Source organism: Abramis brama (genome assembly GCF_963993115.1).
Source record: "Abramis brama genome assembly, chromosome: 4".
Taxonomy (NCBI): domain Eukaryota; kingdom Metazoa; phylum Chordata; class Actinopteri; order Cypriniformes; family Leuciscidae; genus Abramis; species Abramis brama.
In genome coordinates, this window is record NC_139966.1 from 40,100,016 (window position 1) to 40,112,375 (window position 12,360).

A 12,360-nucleotide genomic window follows, 5' to 3' on the forward strand; every position below is an offset into this window, starting at 1 on the left:
CTAGAATCTATAGGCCCTCTCTAAAAAGGTTGTTCTAAAAGTATGCTGATTTATAAGATTTAGGTTTTAGACAAATTCTGAGGCATGTAGCCTATCCTTTATTGATGAAGCAATCCCAGAATGCTTTGAAATCAGTTAAGAAGATGGTGGACAGAGTCCTTGTCTGTAATCGACAGATGCTGCTGATAGTGATTAACTTGTATAGAACCCAGAATAGTCCTTAAACTTTCAAGAGAAACTTAAAAAAAAAGTGAACTTTGTTGAAAAGGGCACTTTAAGCTCCTCTGTGGTCTGCCCTTTTTTAAAAGAGAGATCTTAGAAAAATTATTCAGCTGATATTTTAAATAGATTTGGCATTCTGAGAAATCTCTGTGGATATGATTCAGAGCTAATGAGGAAAAATATGCATGCTCAGGAGAAGCCATATCTGATCTCTAATAATGGGAATTATGCTATAAGTGATTTGTCATTTGGTCATATTTCTAGTTCTTAAAGGAATGAAATCCATCCAGAAATAGCAATTCGTGTAATTGTACTAGCAACGTTCCATCTCCAAGTAGGTTGCTTCAAATAAGTCATCAAATATGCTCAGTTAACTCATGTTCTGACTGATTAATATGAATGGGAATATTGGAATTTTAGCGATGTCTGTCCACACTCAATAACATGAAAGCACTCTCAGATATACAGTATGTGCAAAAGTAATGAGACCTATAGGGAATCTGTCAAAGTATACACTTTCAAAGTATACACTTTCAAAGTATACACATTTAACTCGAACACCACTGATGTCCATATTCATCGTAACAAACTGGTTACAGGAATCTACGGAAGGGTCATGGTGATGGAAAAGAATATGAAATGTGAGGAAAAATGTATATTCCAATGCTTTTTCAAAAGTGTGCTCACTAGCACCGCCCTTCACTTCCCTTCATCTTGACAAACTTTACATTTCAAAATGCATTTTGTTTCATGAAAAAGTCTGAACGATTGGCACTGTGAGTGGTGATGTTATTCAGGAAAAGGTGACCATGTGAGCGATTGGATTCATTACTCTCTTTATCTTATCCGTGCAATCCACTTTCTTTTCCTCGCAGTATGTGTCCATGAGCTGGCATTTTCTATTAATTCTCTATGGGAGTTTTTGGGCAGGATTGTTCAGGGGATTGTGGGATTGACAGCAGGGCAGAGCGTGATGAGAGTGATGAGAGCATCAGAAAGTTGGGAAATACTGAACTTGTGCAAATGAAAATAAGAGCTGGCAGCCAATCACTGTGAGACGATGACAAGCTGAAGCTGTCAGAAATGTTGAGCTTTTGAACACCATTATGTCCCATATACCTCTATCCACATAAAACCTTCATATCAACCTCTCTTTCCCCCAAATTGACCAGCAGGGGGCACTGATGAGTTTAGCTCCAGCCTCTGTGCAAAATCTTGAGCTCAAGGCAGGACAGAGAGAGGCAAAAATGATTTAGTATCTGGGTCATAAGAAATAATTTAATTTCATTGGCTAGGGAAAATATTTATCAAATTGTGCGTGGCATTGTCACATGGCATGTAGGTGTGAAACAGAAAGAAAATTACTATGATTCCAGCCAAGTGATAAAAACAACCCAAAAGCATGCTTTAACAAGTTATCGATTACCATGTGTCAAGATGTTGGCAGTGACTTCAAATAGCAAAACTGTCAGGCTAATTTGTACGCGTCACCCGTTCAAAGAGTCCCATGTTTGATTTTGACCAGCCAACCCTGGACTGTAATTTCTGAACATGGTTGTGCTCTGTCGACTTTCATTAGGTTTTGGTAACTTTGCTCTCCTTTGAATGCAAAATACCTTTTGGATGTGTTTTTTGTTGTTGTTGTTGTTGTCATTGTTGAAATGGGTTAACCATGCTAACTAGGGTGTGTGACATAGATAAAAAGAACAATTTAAATATGTATATTTTAAGAAAGTTATTGACCTCGACAAATCTTGAAGGTTATTACGATTTATTGTTATGAAATATTTATACTATTTTTTTATTTCTTTTTTTTGGTGAATAAATAATACAGATTATGCCAAAGTGCTTAATTGGGTTTTCTTTTCAAGTAAAATAGTTCATTAATTTACTTTTACCAAAAATGTGTATAAGTTTACCTAAAAAAAATTAGCCTAATGTCATTGACTTGCTAGCAAAATGTAGCATGGCCTGTTGGTAGATGACATAACTATACCATCTGAACCCAAAAATCTATGCTAACCGCTATTATGGCCCTTCTTAGTCACAATTCACACTTTCAGGGAGGTTTTCCTGGAAATACCCATTAAATGCTTGATGAATCCACACACATGATTGAAGAAACATCTCCACCAACCGGAAGACCAGTTGCCTTAAATTGCCCCCGACAAGGCTTGTTCGTCACTTCAATGCCGAAAAAAGGAGCCAGTACGTCTTAAAACTGTACATCTGTCAGTGAGCTTTAAAGTGTTTTAGCTGAGCCTTTTGCTGCCTGCCTCATTACATAAAGAATGGAGGCCAGCATCTGAAGTGGGAGGGTTACATAACACTCTCAGTCCAAAGAGTGTGTGATATTATGGGTTCGTTTCATGTAAAGGCAAGACAGATTCTGAGAATTCAGAACATTAAGCACCATGTTAACATCTATACAGAGCATTAGGACAATGATGGCTTTAGAAGTGCTTCATAGAAACGCCACATGATTCTTATACCCAGTTCAAAGGTCCAGTGTTGAACGTCAATATGACGTCCAAGTTGGGTCATGGTTGGACGTCCAAATAGTGGACCTAGTTTGGACGTCGAATAGATGTCCAGAATTGGTCATGGACCGACGGACCCAATATAGACATGATCTGCACGTCTATCCGACGTCCAATGTTTAGTGGGAAAAAAGCTTAACTAAAAAAAGAAAGAAATTCTTGAAAAGAAAACCTTAAGTAGTTTGGCTTAATCTTTTAAGCTGCTTATAAAAAATAAAAAAAAGTGTCATGTGGTGCAACTCCCCAAAAACCATATGATATTTATATTTATGAATTTATAATTCATGATATTTGTGAAAACTTTTTAGCTTTAAAATATTTAAGAATAAAATGACATTTTTAGAACACATTTTCTTGAAAATGGTATTGCCATAAAAACGTTTAAACCATACGAAACCATCATGAATACAAATACATGAGTACATTGCTTAAAAAAAAACATGGCACATTTAAACTATAGATTTTTATGAAAATGATCATGGACACTTTTATATGTCATTGACCTACAAATTTGGAATGACATGAGGGTGCGGCCGGTGCGCAAATAATTTTAATATTGCGATAACATATCTGATTCATAATTGGGTAAACCTTGGCAAACTGCATAGTTTTAATATAAAATTAACAGTACAGACAGTAGGACGGCGGCTCAGTTCCAGTAACCGTGTTTGACACATACAGTATGCTCCGTCACAGGTGATTTAGATTGGGGGCCATCATGTTGCAGCTGTCATGTTCATGATGGATGCATGTAAGTAACTAACTCCATTTTTCTTTCCGACACTCCAGCCTTGGACTTTACAGGAAGAGAGGAGAGGAGTGAAAATCTCTTGAGCAGAAGTTGTTGAATTTCAGTTTATCCTTCATTTTAACTTCTTTTGCCTCACGTAGCAAACTTTCTAATAACTTTCCATTAAATATGATATTACTTGATCATGAATAACATGTGTTTTTATATGTAAATCACATTTAGAAACTGTATTTGAAACAAAATTAAGGATCAATAAATAATATCACATAAATTGATTATGACTGATTTTATTTGACACGCACAAAACGGATCGATTTAGGGCGGGTTCAAGTTAAAGAGCCGCTAACAAAGTAGGCTAAACTTTTCACATTGTGTTCTTTCTCTTAAAATGTAAGCGAGTGTAAATGTCAGCATTATCATATACGTCTGAAGAATTGAAGTCTGTCGGGTAAAACAAGAGCTTATTGATGCATTTCAGTCAGTCTGCTATTTTATTCCAACCGCTACTCCTGATCGGAGGCTTCCATAAATATTCCGTTGTGATTCAACTAAGTTTAATGGTGCAACGCAAAAATATTTAGTTGTAACTTAGTGTCCATTTACATCAAAACTAGGCTAAGATGTAACTTACGCACAACTGATGCAACCGACCCCTAAGGTTAGGGGTTTATTAAAAAAAAGTAATAATATGTTTGCCTTTGCAAAAACCACTAATAAATACACACATACTCAACTAACTGCGACTGAGGTCCTTGTTTCAAGCACTGAATATTGCCGTCCCAGCCATTAACAACTCCTATTTGCATCCCTTCCATCTCCCGTTAAAACCATCAGGCTCTGCCTCTTTATTTCTGGATGGCTTTAAATTGGCTGGAAATTACGCCTGTCATAATCATTTGATCATGTTGCCTAGCAATATGTTGCAGTCCCCACGGCGACATCACTGTCAGGACCAATGTGCTCCCATCTGGTGGAGTGCACTGTGGGAGCGAGAGATTGCTTCCTCCAGGGTTTGGATCTCTGACTCGATTGTCCTGTTTAGGAAGGCCACCTGCTCTCTGATGTTCAGGGATGGAGTATCTCATTTCTGGGAGCACTTTTCTGTTGGATGAAAGCGAGCAAGTGTGGGTGTGAACATGAACCAGATTTGGAACACAAAACAACAGACCTTTTGCAGAAGAGTGAGAGTATGTGTAAAAAAAAAAAAAAAGCTCTGACCTGCACAGAACTGCATACTGCTTATACTTAGGTTTAGGGATTTCAGTTGCTTGTTCATACAGACATTTGATTCACTTTTGTAAGCTGCAGTGTGAACAGGACATTTGTATGTAATGTATGTAATTTTATATTCAGTAATTCACTTCATAATATGTAGATGCATATGTGATCAGAAAAGCACAAGCACACCTGCATGTACTAAAGTATTTAGACAAGAGACTATCACTGTGCTGGAGAGTGCACAGCTGTTACTTTTAAAATACAGTAATTCCAAAATAATAGAACATTAAACACTAACAGATCTTCCCCCATATTCATTTTGAGTGAAATAACACTTAATTTGAACATTTGCTCTCCTTTAACAGTCAGAAGCAAAGCATGCTGGGAACTAGAAATCTGTAGTAAATCATTCTATGAATGTGTGTGTATATAAATGTGTGAACAACATTCACATTTATATAGGAACAATATATTGAAGTATATATTGAAGTATATTGACAAATATAAGCACTAGTTTCCCATATGGAAATGCAATATGTAATATATCGCAAAATTTCTACGGACACTACAACTGTTGTAATATGACGTTACACACTGCAACTACTTTTTTTAAAAACATAATTCAACACATATTACATCCAAAATGTAAATATAAATAATTCTGCTCCACTTTATTGCAATACTGCCATCCAGCAAATTTAAAGTTTGCGTTCTTTTAATTCAGCTAATGGGTCACGCCATGAAGTATCAATCTTCTATTGGTTACACGTCTTCAAGATATACAAATTCGGAGGAAAGAGTTCACCAAACTTGAACTGTGGAAATTAGCTTAATTCGCATGCATCCGCTTGCGTTTCCTGTCTCCCGCTTTCGCATGTGTATGTATGGAAGTCACTGAAACGAAAAGTGTAGTGTGACTGCCCCTTAACACTGTGAACATAGCCTTTCTGCTGGGGCCAACAAATGTAATATGAGTAAGTCATTGAATTAATCACTCATCTGATTCATTCAAAAGCAGTGATTCATTCAAATACCAAACACAACTACTGAGTGTTGTTTGGAGGCACACATGGGGCAATCCTGCTTTGACTTAATTGGTAAATATTTTCAAAAACTCATCTCACACATGTGTGGCATTCTGAAACACAGCGCTTGAATACAATACACAATTTTAAAATCTAAACAGATTTAAAACACCAGACATCATGCACTTCATAAATGGTTACAGAGAAAGCATCATACAATAAATGAATGAGGATCACATACCACTGGACTTTCAAGTAGCTCCGAACACAACAAACTAATGTAGAAACATGCTAAGAGACACAACAACTGAAAACCGTATGTATTCTAAAATCTGTTCAAAATATCAAATATGTTTGATATCCTCCAAATAGATGGGATCATACAATGTAAAATAATTAATTGGTTCGAGTAGGACAAACTTAAATTAAACTAATTAGTTCAGTCAAATTAACTTTTATGAGTATTTGGCACTTTCTTTTTCTTTCAAGTTCACATAACTGATATATTTTAAGTAAACTGAACTGTTTCATTGTTTTGAGTTTTATGAAATTATTTCTTTTCAAATTTAAAACTAGAGGCAACTGATTGGCTTAAATTTTTTGAGTTTTACCAACTTATTCGGGTTTACAGTGTAGTCTGAAGCTAAAAAAAATCAGTTTGTGCCCTGATGGACAAGCGTTGACTCCTCCAGACTGCAAACCGAGGTAAAAATCATTTATAAAAAAAAAAGTCTCTTTTTTTCATTCCACTGCCCTGCATCTTGGCGTTTTTAAAGACAAAACAATGTGAATGGCCTCTTACTCGTGTGATCGGCTAAACTGCTTATGTGTCTTTTATGTGTCTGAACACTTGACTGGATGTAGCATCCAATTAAAAAGCACCAACTCCTCAATATCCTTTTGCCATGCTCAGGGAATTCCTAAACGTGTTTAAAACCTCCAGCCAAACAATTCTTCTTGCCTTGTCAAAACGCCCTCCTCTTTCTCGCCTTCTCCCGCTCGCTGTCTGTTTGTCTCCCACTCTCACTCATCGCTCAGATACTCCCATCTGTGGAATGCAGAGAGCTGCTCCTCTGTCTCAGAGAGCAAAGGTCACAGCACTGGCCCTTGTTATTTTCCCTAAACATCACCTAAAACATGTATTCCTCTCAGCAAAACGGAAACATTTAGACTGCACGCGTTCGCCATGGTTCAGTTTCAGCATGAATTCTGTTATTTAGAAAATAAAGTCTGAGAAGAGAGTATTATACATGCAGAGATCAGTGAAATAAGCAGTCTTAGTTGGCTGTTTAAGAGATAAGTATTCCCAGCATGGAGTTAAATGTCTCATAATAATATTTCTAAAGCAACTCAGGGGAACTGTCTTGGAAGATGAAGTGCTGACTTGAAAGCATGTGTTTTGTGTGATGATGGATTATGAGAAAACAAATGATAACTTAGCTCATTTGGCTTGGTTTCAACATCATTTGATCATAAAATGATGCTGCGTTGCTCTGTAACTAACCTGGTCCTCTAGGACTGCACTGCACAAGAGCACAATATTAAAATAGATATACTGCCATGGCATGATATCTTTTTCTTAATTTTGTGTGTGAAAAAAAGTGGGAAAAAAAACAACAACACGCAATACAATATGGAAAACAATACTGTTATAACTGTCACTCACTAACTGTGTATGCAATGACATACAATTTAATATATGCAGGATTACAGTTTTTCACAGTGATACTAAATTTTCTGCTAAACGTTCTATTAAATGTATAATTTTGTATTCCACGCAGGAAAGAAAAGGATATGAGAGTACATGAGGACACAATTTTCATTTTTATTTGAACTAAACGTGATTTGGTGAGTCGCACTATCTAATTTTTTACAATAGGCTTAATAATTACAAATTATTATAGGATTCTTTATGGCACAGTTTAAATTAATTTTAATAACATAAAATAAACATTAATTGTATAGGCTAATTGAAAACAGACCAAATTGCTATTAAAATAAATATAAATGTAATGAAACTTTGATTCATAGCCTATGTCATATTAATATTTCTACTGCGTTAATCACTTAGCCTAGTTTATCAAAGTTAAGTGCCTCCTATCTAAAAAAAACTGTGATCCCTCTGACTACAGCAGTCTACATCTGCAGAAAATAATTGTAGGCTATAACTTTCTCCCAAACTGAGTTTCATTTTGCATTTTCTCCAGGAGGCGGCACGGCAGTCGTTAATGGAAAAATCGCTCCGGAGTCAGGGCTGACGATATGATTATAGTTCCGTTACTTTCTTTCTCTCTTCTTTCTTTTCTTTTCTTTTCTTTTCTTTCCACTTCTCTAGCGGGAAGCGTCTCTTCTCTCCTCCTTCTCACATCACATCCGGCTCAGTTTCCCGAGCAGTTTGGAGTTACAGTGCAGCGTTATGAAGTCCGATTCGTGTAAGCGAATCGATTCGAGCGGACGGTTCGTTTCAATGACTAGACTCACTAATTCATTTGATTTGTCGCCTAATATTGTTCGCAGAAAATCCGTCGAAGTGTCGAACGTGTCAGAGCGTGTCTGTTTAGAAAAGTTGTTTAGAAACAATTTACCGAATAATTCTAGCAATTTATGTATGAAGCATGCAGCATTTTGCTTATTATTTTTGTGCGTGTTCAATGAAATTATAAAGTCAATTCAATGTGTTTTCGTTTACGTTACTTCACTTGTGTCAGAATTTGCGTAAGTTACGCTTCTATCATGTCACTTACCTTACAATTTTTACTGTGTGTAGCCTACTGTAAACACAAAGTGATTCACAAACGCTTCGCGATTTGGTTCGGACGAATCATCAAAAAGAACCGGTTCAAAAGAACGGCTCATTCGCGAATCGGACATCACTGTTACAGTGAGTGGAGCAGTTTTAAGAGGCTGCTGTGGATCTGCTGCTGATATGGAGACTCTTCCCATCCACAGACACTGATCGTGCAACTTTAGTGAGCTGACTGGACGGATTACACACTTTCATGGCTGCTCTGCGGTCACATTAACAACTCCAAACATGTCCAAAAGCCTGAAGAAGAAAAGTCACTGGACTAACAGAGTACGCGAGATTGTGTTGTCCAGGGGTTTGAGTGGTGATCTTGGGTTCAAGCTGCAGGGAGGCGCGGAGAATGGACAGTTCCCCGTTATTGGAGAGGTGAAACCGGACAGGGGCAAACTGCACCAGGACGATTTACTTCTGGAGGTTAATGATACTCCAGTGGCCGGACTTACCATCAGGGATGTGTGGGCTGTGGTCAAGCACTGCAAAGACCCTGTCCGGCTGAAGTGTGTCAAGCCAGGTTAGTTTAACTTCATTATCTATCTATCTATCTATCTATCTATCTATCTATCTATCTATCTATCTATCTATCTATCTATCTATCTATCTATCTATCTATCTATCTATCTATCTATCTATCTATCATTGTAACATAAGAAGAAAGTACTAGTGTTGTTTAAAGTTTCACAACTGCTCGGACTCGCGTGTGAAAGTTGTTAGTTTGTTGCTATAGAAGCACGTTGGTGTTTCTGGAAAGGGGGGCGTGTCCATCGCCACATTTTATTTATATTTTTTAATGCTCGAATAACAATAACATAAGAACATTGCCAAGGAAATACATACAGATACACACAAAATAAAATAAAACATAATTTCTACATAATTGGCACACATCCTCACACATCTTACAACAAATTGAGAAAAGTTACAATAGTAATAAATAATATTTAAAAAAAACATCTAAAAGTTATATAAAAATATGATCAATTCACAAGTTGCTAAACGACAGGACAAGGACAGACACTGCAGTTGTATTAATACAATAACATACACAAGAATAGCTTCTAAATAAATGGATTTTCTTTAAATATTACTTCATAATATTTTAGGAATCTTAGTTTTTTTATTTTGTGTCCATCGCTACAGTAGCGCGTCCTGGTTATGATGTTACGTCATCTTCACTTTTACAACGTCATCGTGCTGCTGTATATTCTATTAAATGTTTGTAAACTGCTTGCTACATTTACCTAAATTGTGCTTTTTTTGTTGACACTGAAGGTTTATCTTTCCGTTATCCTTCAGTTTAGTTTGTGTTATCATCAGGCTGTAATCTGGGCATTGTGGGTGTGCCACGGTTCTGAAATACATCATGACATAACTATTTCCCCAAAAGGCCTGTATCTGAACCTCACAATCACACTGTCATGAATGATGCCAGTTTAGTTAAACAAAGTGCCTTGTCCTTTCTGTTTAGTAACAGACCCATAATTGTAAGCTTTCTAGCTTCTTTAAGATTACTGGTTTAGCATGTGTGTGTGTGTGTGTGTGTGTGTGTGTGTGGCATATCTTCCTTTGACATAGATTTTGCATTTTAAAACCCACCTTCAGTAAATATCTTCTAGAGCAGGGGTTTAGAAATATTTGATTCAAGGATGAACCCTCAAGTAGGACAATCCCACGTAAGGGATCCCTTCCTGAAATATAGTAGGCTATTTGTTGTTCTTAATGTTAAACTTGAAATATTAGTTTTAATCAGTAACAACAAAAATACTAAGATTAATCCCCTGATTTACAACCAGTATGTATTGTTAGAAAGCAGAGCGAAACGGTAATAATGTAGAATTTGGTAAATATGACTTTTTCTGTGGACTTCTGTGGAGACGGTTATTGCCTTAGTTGAGTAAAATATATAATTCTATATAGTTCATAATAACAAAAAAAAAAACTTCCTCGTATATAATAATAATGAGAACCTTTCTCATAAATATGACTTTACATCTTATTATTTTCAGAAAAGTTCTATAATGTCTTAACGTCTCATAATGAGAAACTTTCTCATAATAATGAGTTAACATCTCATAACAAAAATAAACTTTCTTGTATTAATGATTTAACAGCTCTTAATGAGAAACGTTCTCATAATAATGACTTATCTAAAAATAATGAGAATATTAGAAAGCAGAATGAGACGGTTACAGTATAATAGAATCTTTCCCCTGAAATTTACTATGGAAGCCTGTTTCTGCCTCAGTTGAGTAAAAATATGATTATGTAAGCAATAATAATGATAAACCTCACAACAACGACTTAACATCGTCGGTGTATGAATTAGTGAATGAATGGGTGAATGTGAGGCAATATGTAAAGCGCTTTGGTGGCCATGGGTCTGTTGAAAGCACTATACAAAAATGCAGTCCATTTACCATTTAACATCTCATAATAATGAGAAACTAAGTTATTAATATGAGAAAGTTTCTCATTATGATATGTTGTCATTGTTACTAAGTGTAAGTCATAATTATTCGATTTTTAGATTATTAGAATAAAATTCTCATTATTGTGATTTACAGAATCATATTTTTACTCAACTTAGGTGAAAACAGGCTTCCATAATGACACCCACCCACCCACACCCATCCTAAATACATGATTAGATGCCTGTATTTTATAAGCATCCCACTGCTCTTGTCATCACCAAAATCTTCTGTTGTGAAGTTTTGGCTTTGGATGATTATCGTTGAACATTGAGATCAAAGTTAGAGGCCCTACATTTCAAAGAGAGGATACATTGGACTTGGCTACCTTATTTCATTGCCATGACCCTTGAATATTGCTGTAGGCACAATAAAATCAAGAGATCAATAACTTATATGAAGCACTTTCAGTTACAGCACTCAATTTCAAGTCGCATATTTTAATTCGCCAACCGTCACCTCCCCCTTTGCCCTCAACAGAGAAATGCTTGTTCAGCTTTACAGAGGGTCAAGGATGTGCTGTATCATTTGTACAGCAAAAAACAAACACACTTTATACAAAACCTTAAAAATATCCAGACCGCTTGGCCTCATAGTGGGAAGTAGCACTTTTGTAATTCAGTGCTTTTATGTTTCTAAATTATGCCTTTCACTTTTTTATTTTTTTATTTTATTTGACACCTATTTGACTTGTATTTAGTAGTTGAAAGACATTGGTTTAAAAAAAAAAGTATATATTTGTTTAAATCATGACAGCTCTCGGAGAGATTGGCATTGTAATGGATAAGGCAATGCGAATGTATTTGGTCTTGGTGGACTATATCTGTTACGCTGCTGTTGCTTCTGCTGTTGATTATTTCTGCTGCTGCAGAGCAAGTATGGATTTGCTACTGCCATTAGATACACAGACATGCTGCTGCAAGCATACTATGTAAGATATGTTGCTGCTGCTGCATAAATTGACATAGATAAATCCCGTAGCAGATCTAGGCAGGTGGAGCTGGGGAGGTGGAGGGTTTCAGGGAAACTCTGATAGTGCACTGTAGGACTAGCCTACAGCAAACACTGAACCAGACTATTTAAATGCTGAGCAAGCAATTTCATTGGCTGCAGAATCAGGCCAATCAGCTTGTGCCATGTGGTCATGATGCGATTGCTTGTAGATTGTATGTAAAGGGCCTACCTGTATCAGCCTGCGGCCTCTAGAGTTTCATGACTTAATATATATATATATATATATATATATATATATATATATATATATATATACACACACAGTGGCTAAATATATGTGTGAGAAAATGGGACGCGTGTGAGTTTCACGTCATGTGCA

General features: G+C 36.3%; 1 protein-coding gene across 4 annotated transcripts in view; it reads left to right on the plus strand.

Moving 5' to 3' along the window:
- The first annotated feature begins 8,634 nt into the window (after nt 1-8,634).
- Nucleotides 8,635-12,360, plus strand: part of magi2a (membrane associated guanylate kinase, WW and PDZ domain containing 2a) — a 222,753-nt gene continuing 219,027 nt past the window's right edge. For all 4 annotated transcript variants that reach the window (XM_084112369.1, XM_084112370.1, XM_084112372.1 and 1 more), the window contains exon 1: nt 8,635-9,073. In XM_084112369.1, coding sequence (XP_083968495.1) covers nt 8,791-9,073 — 283 coding nt within the window. In that variant the 5' untranslated portion in view covers nt 8,635-8,790. The remainder of the gene's footprint in view (nt 9,074-12,360) is intronic.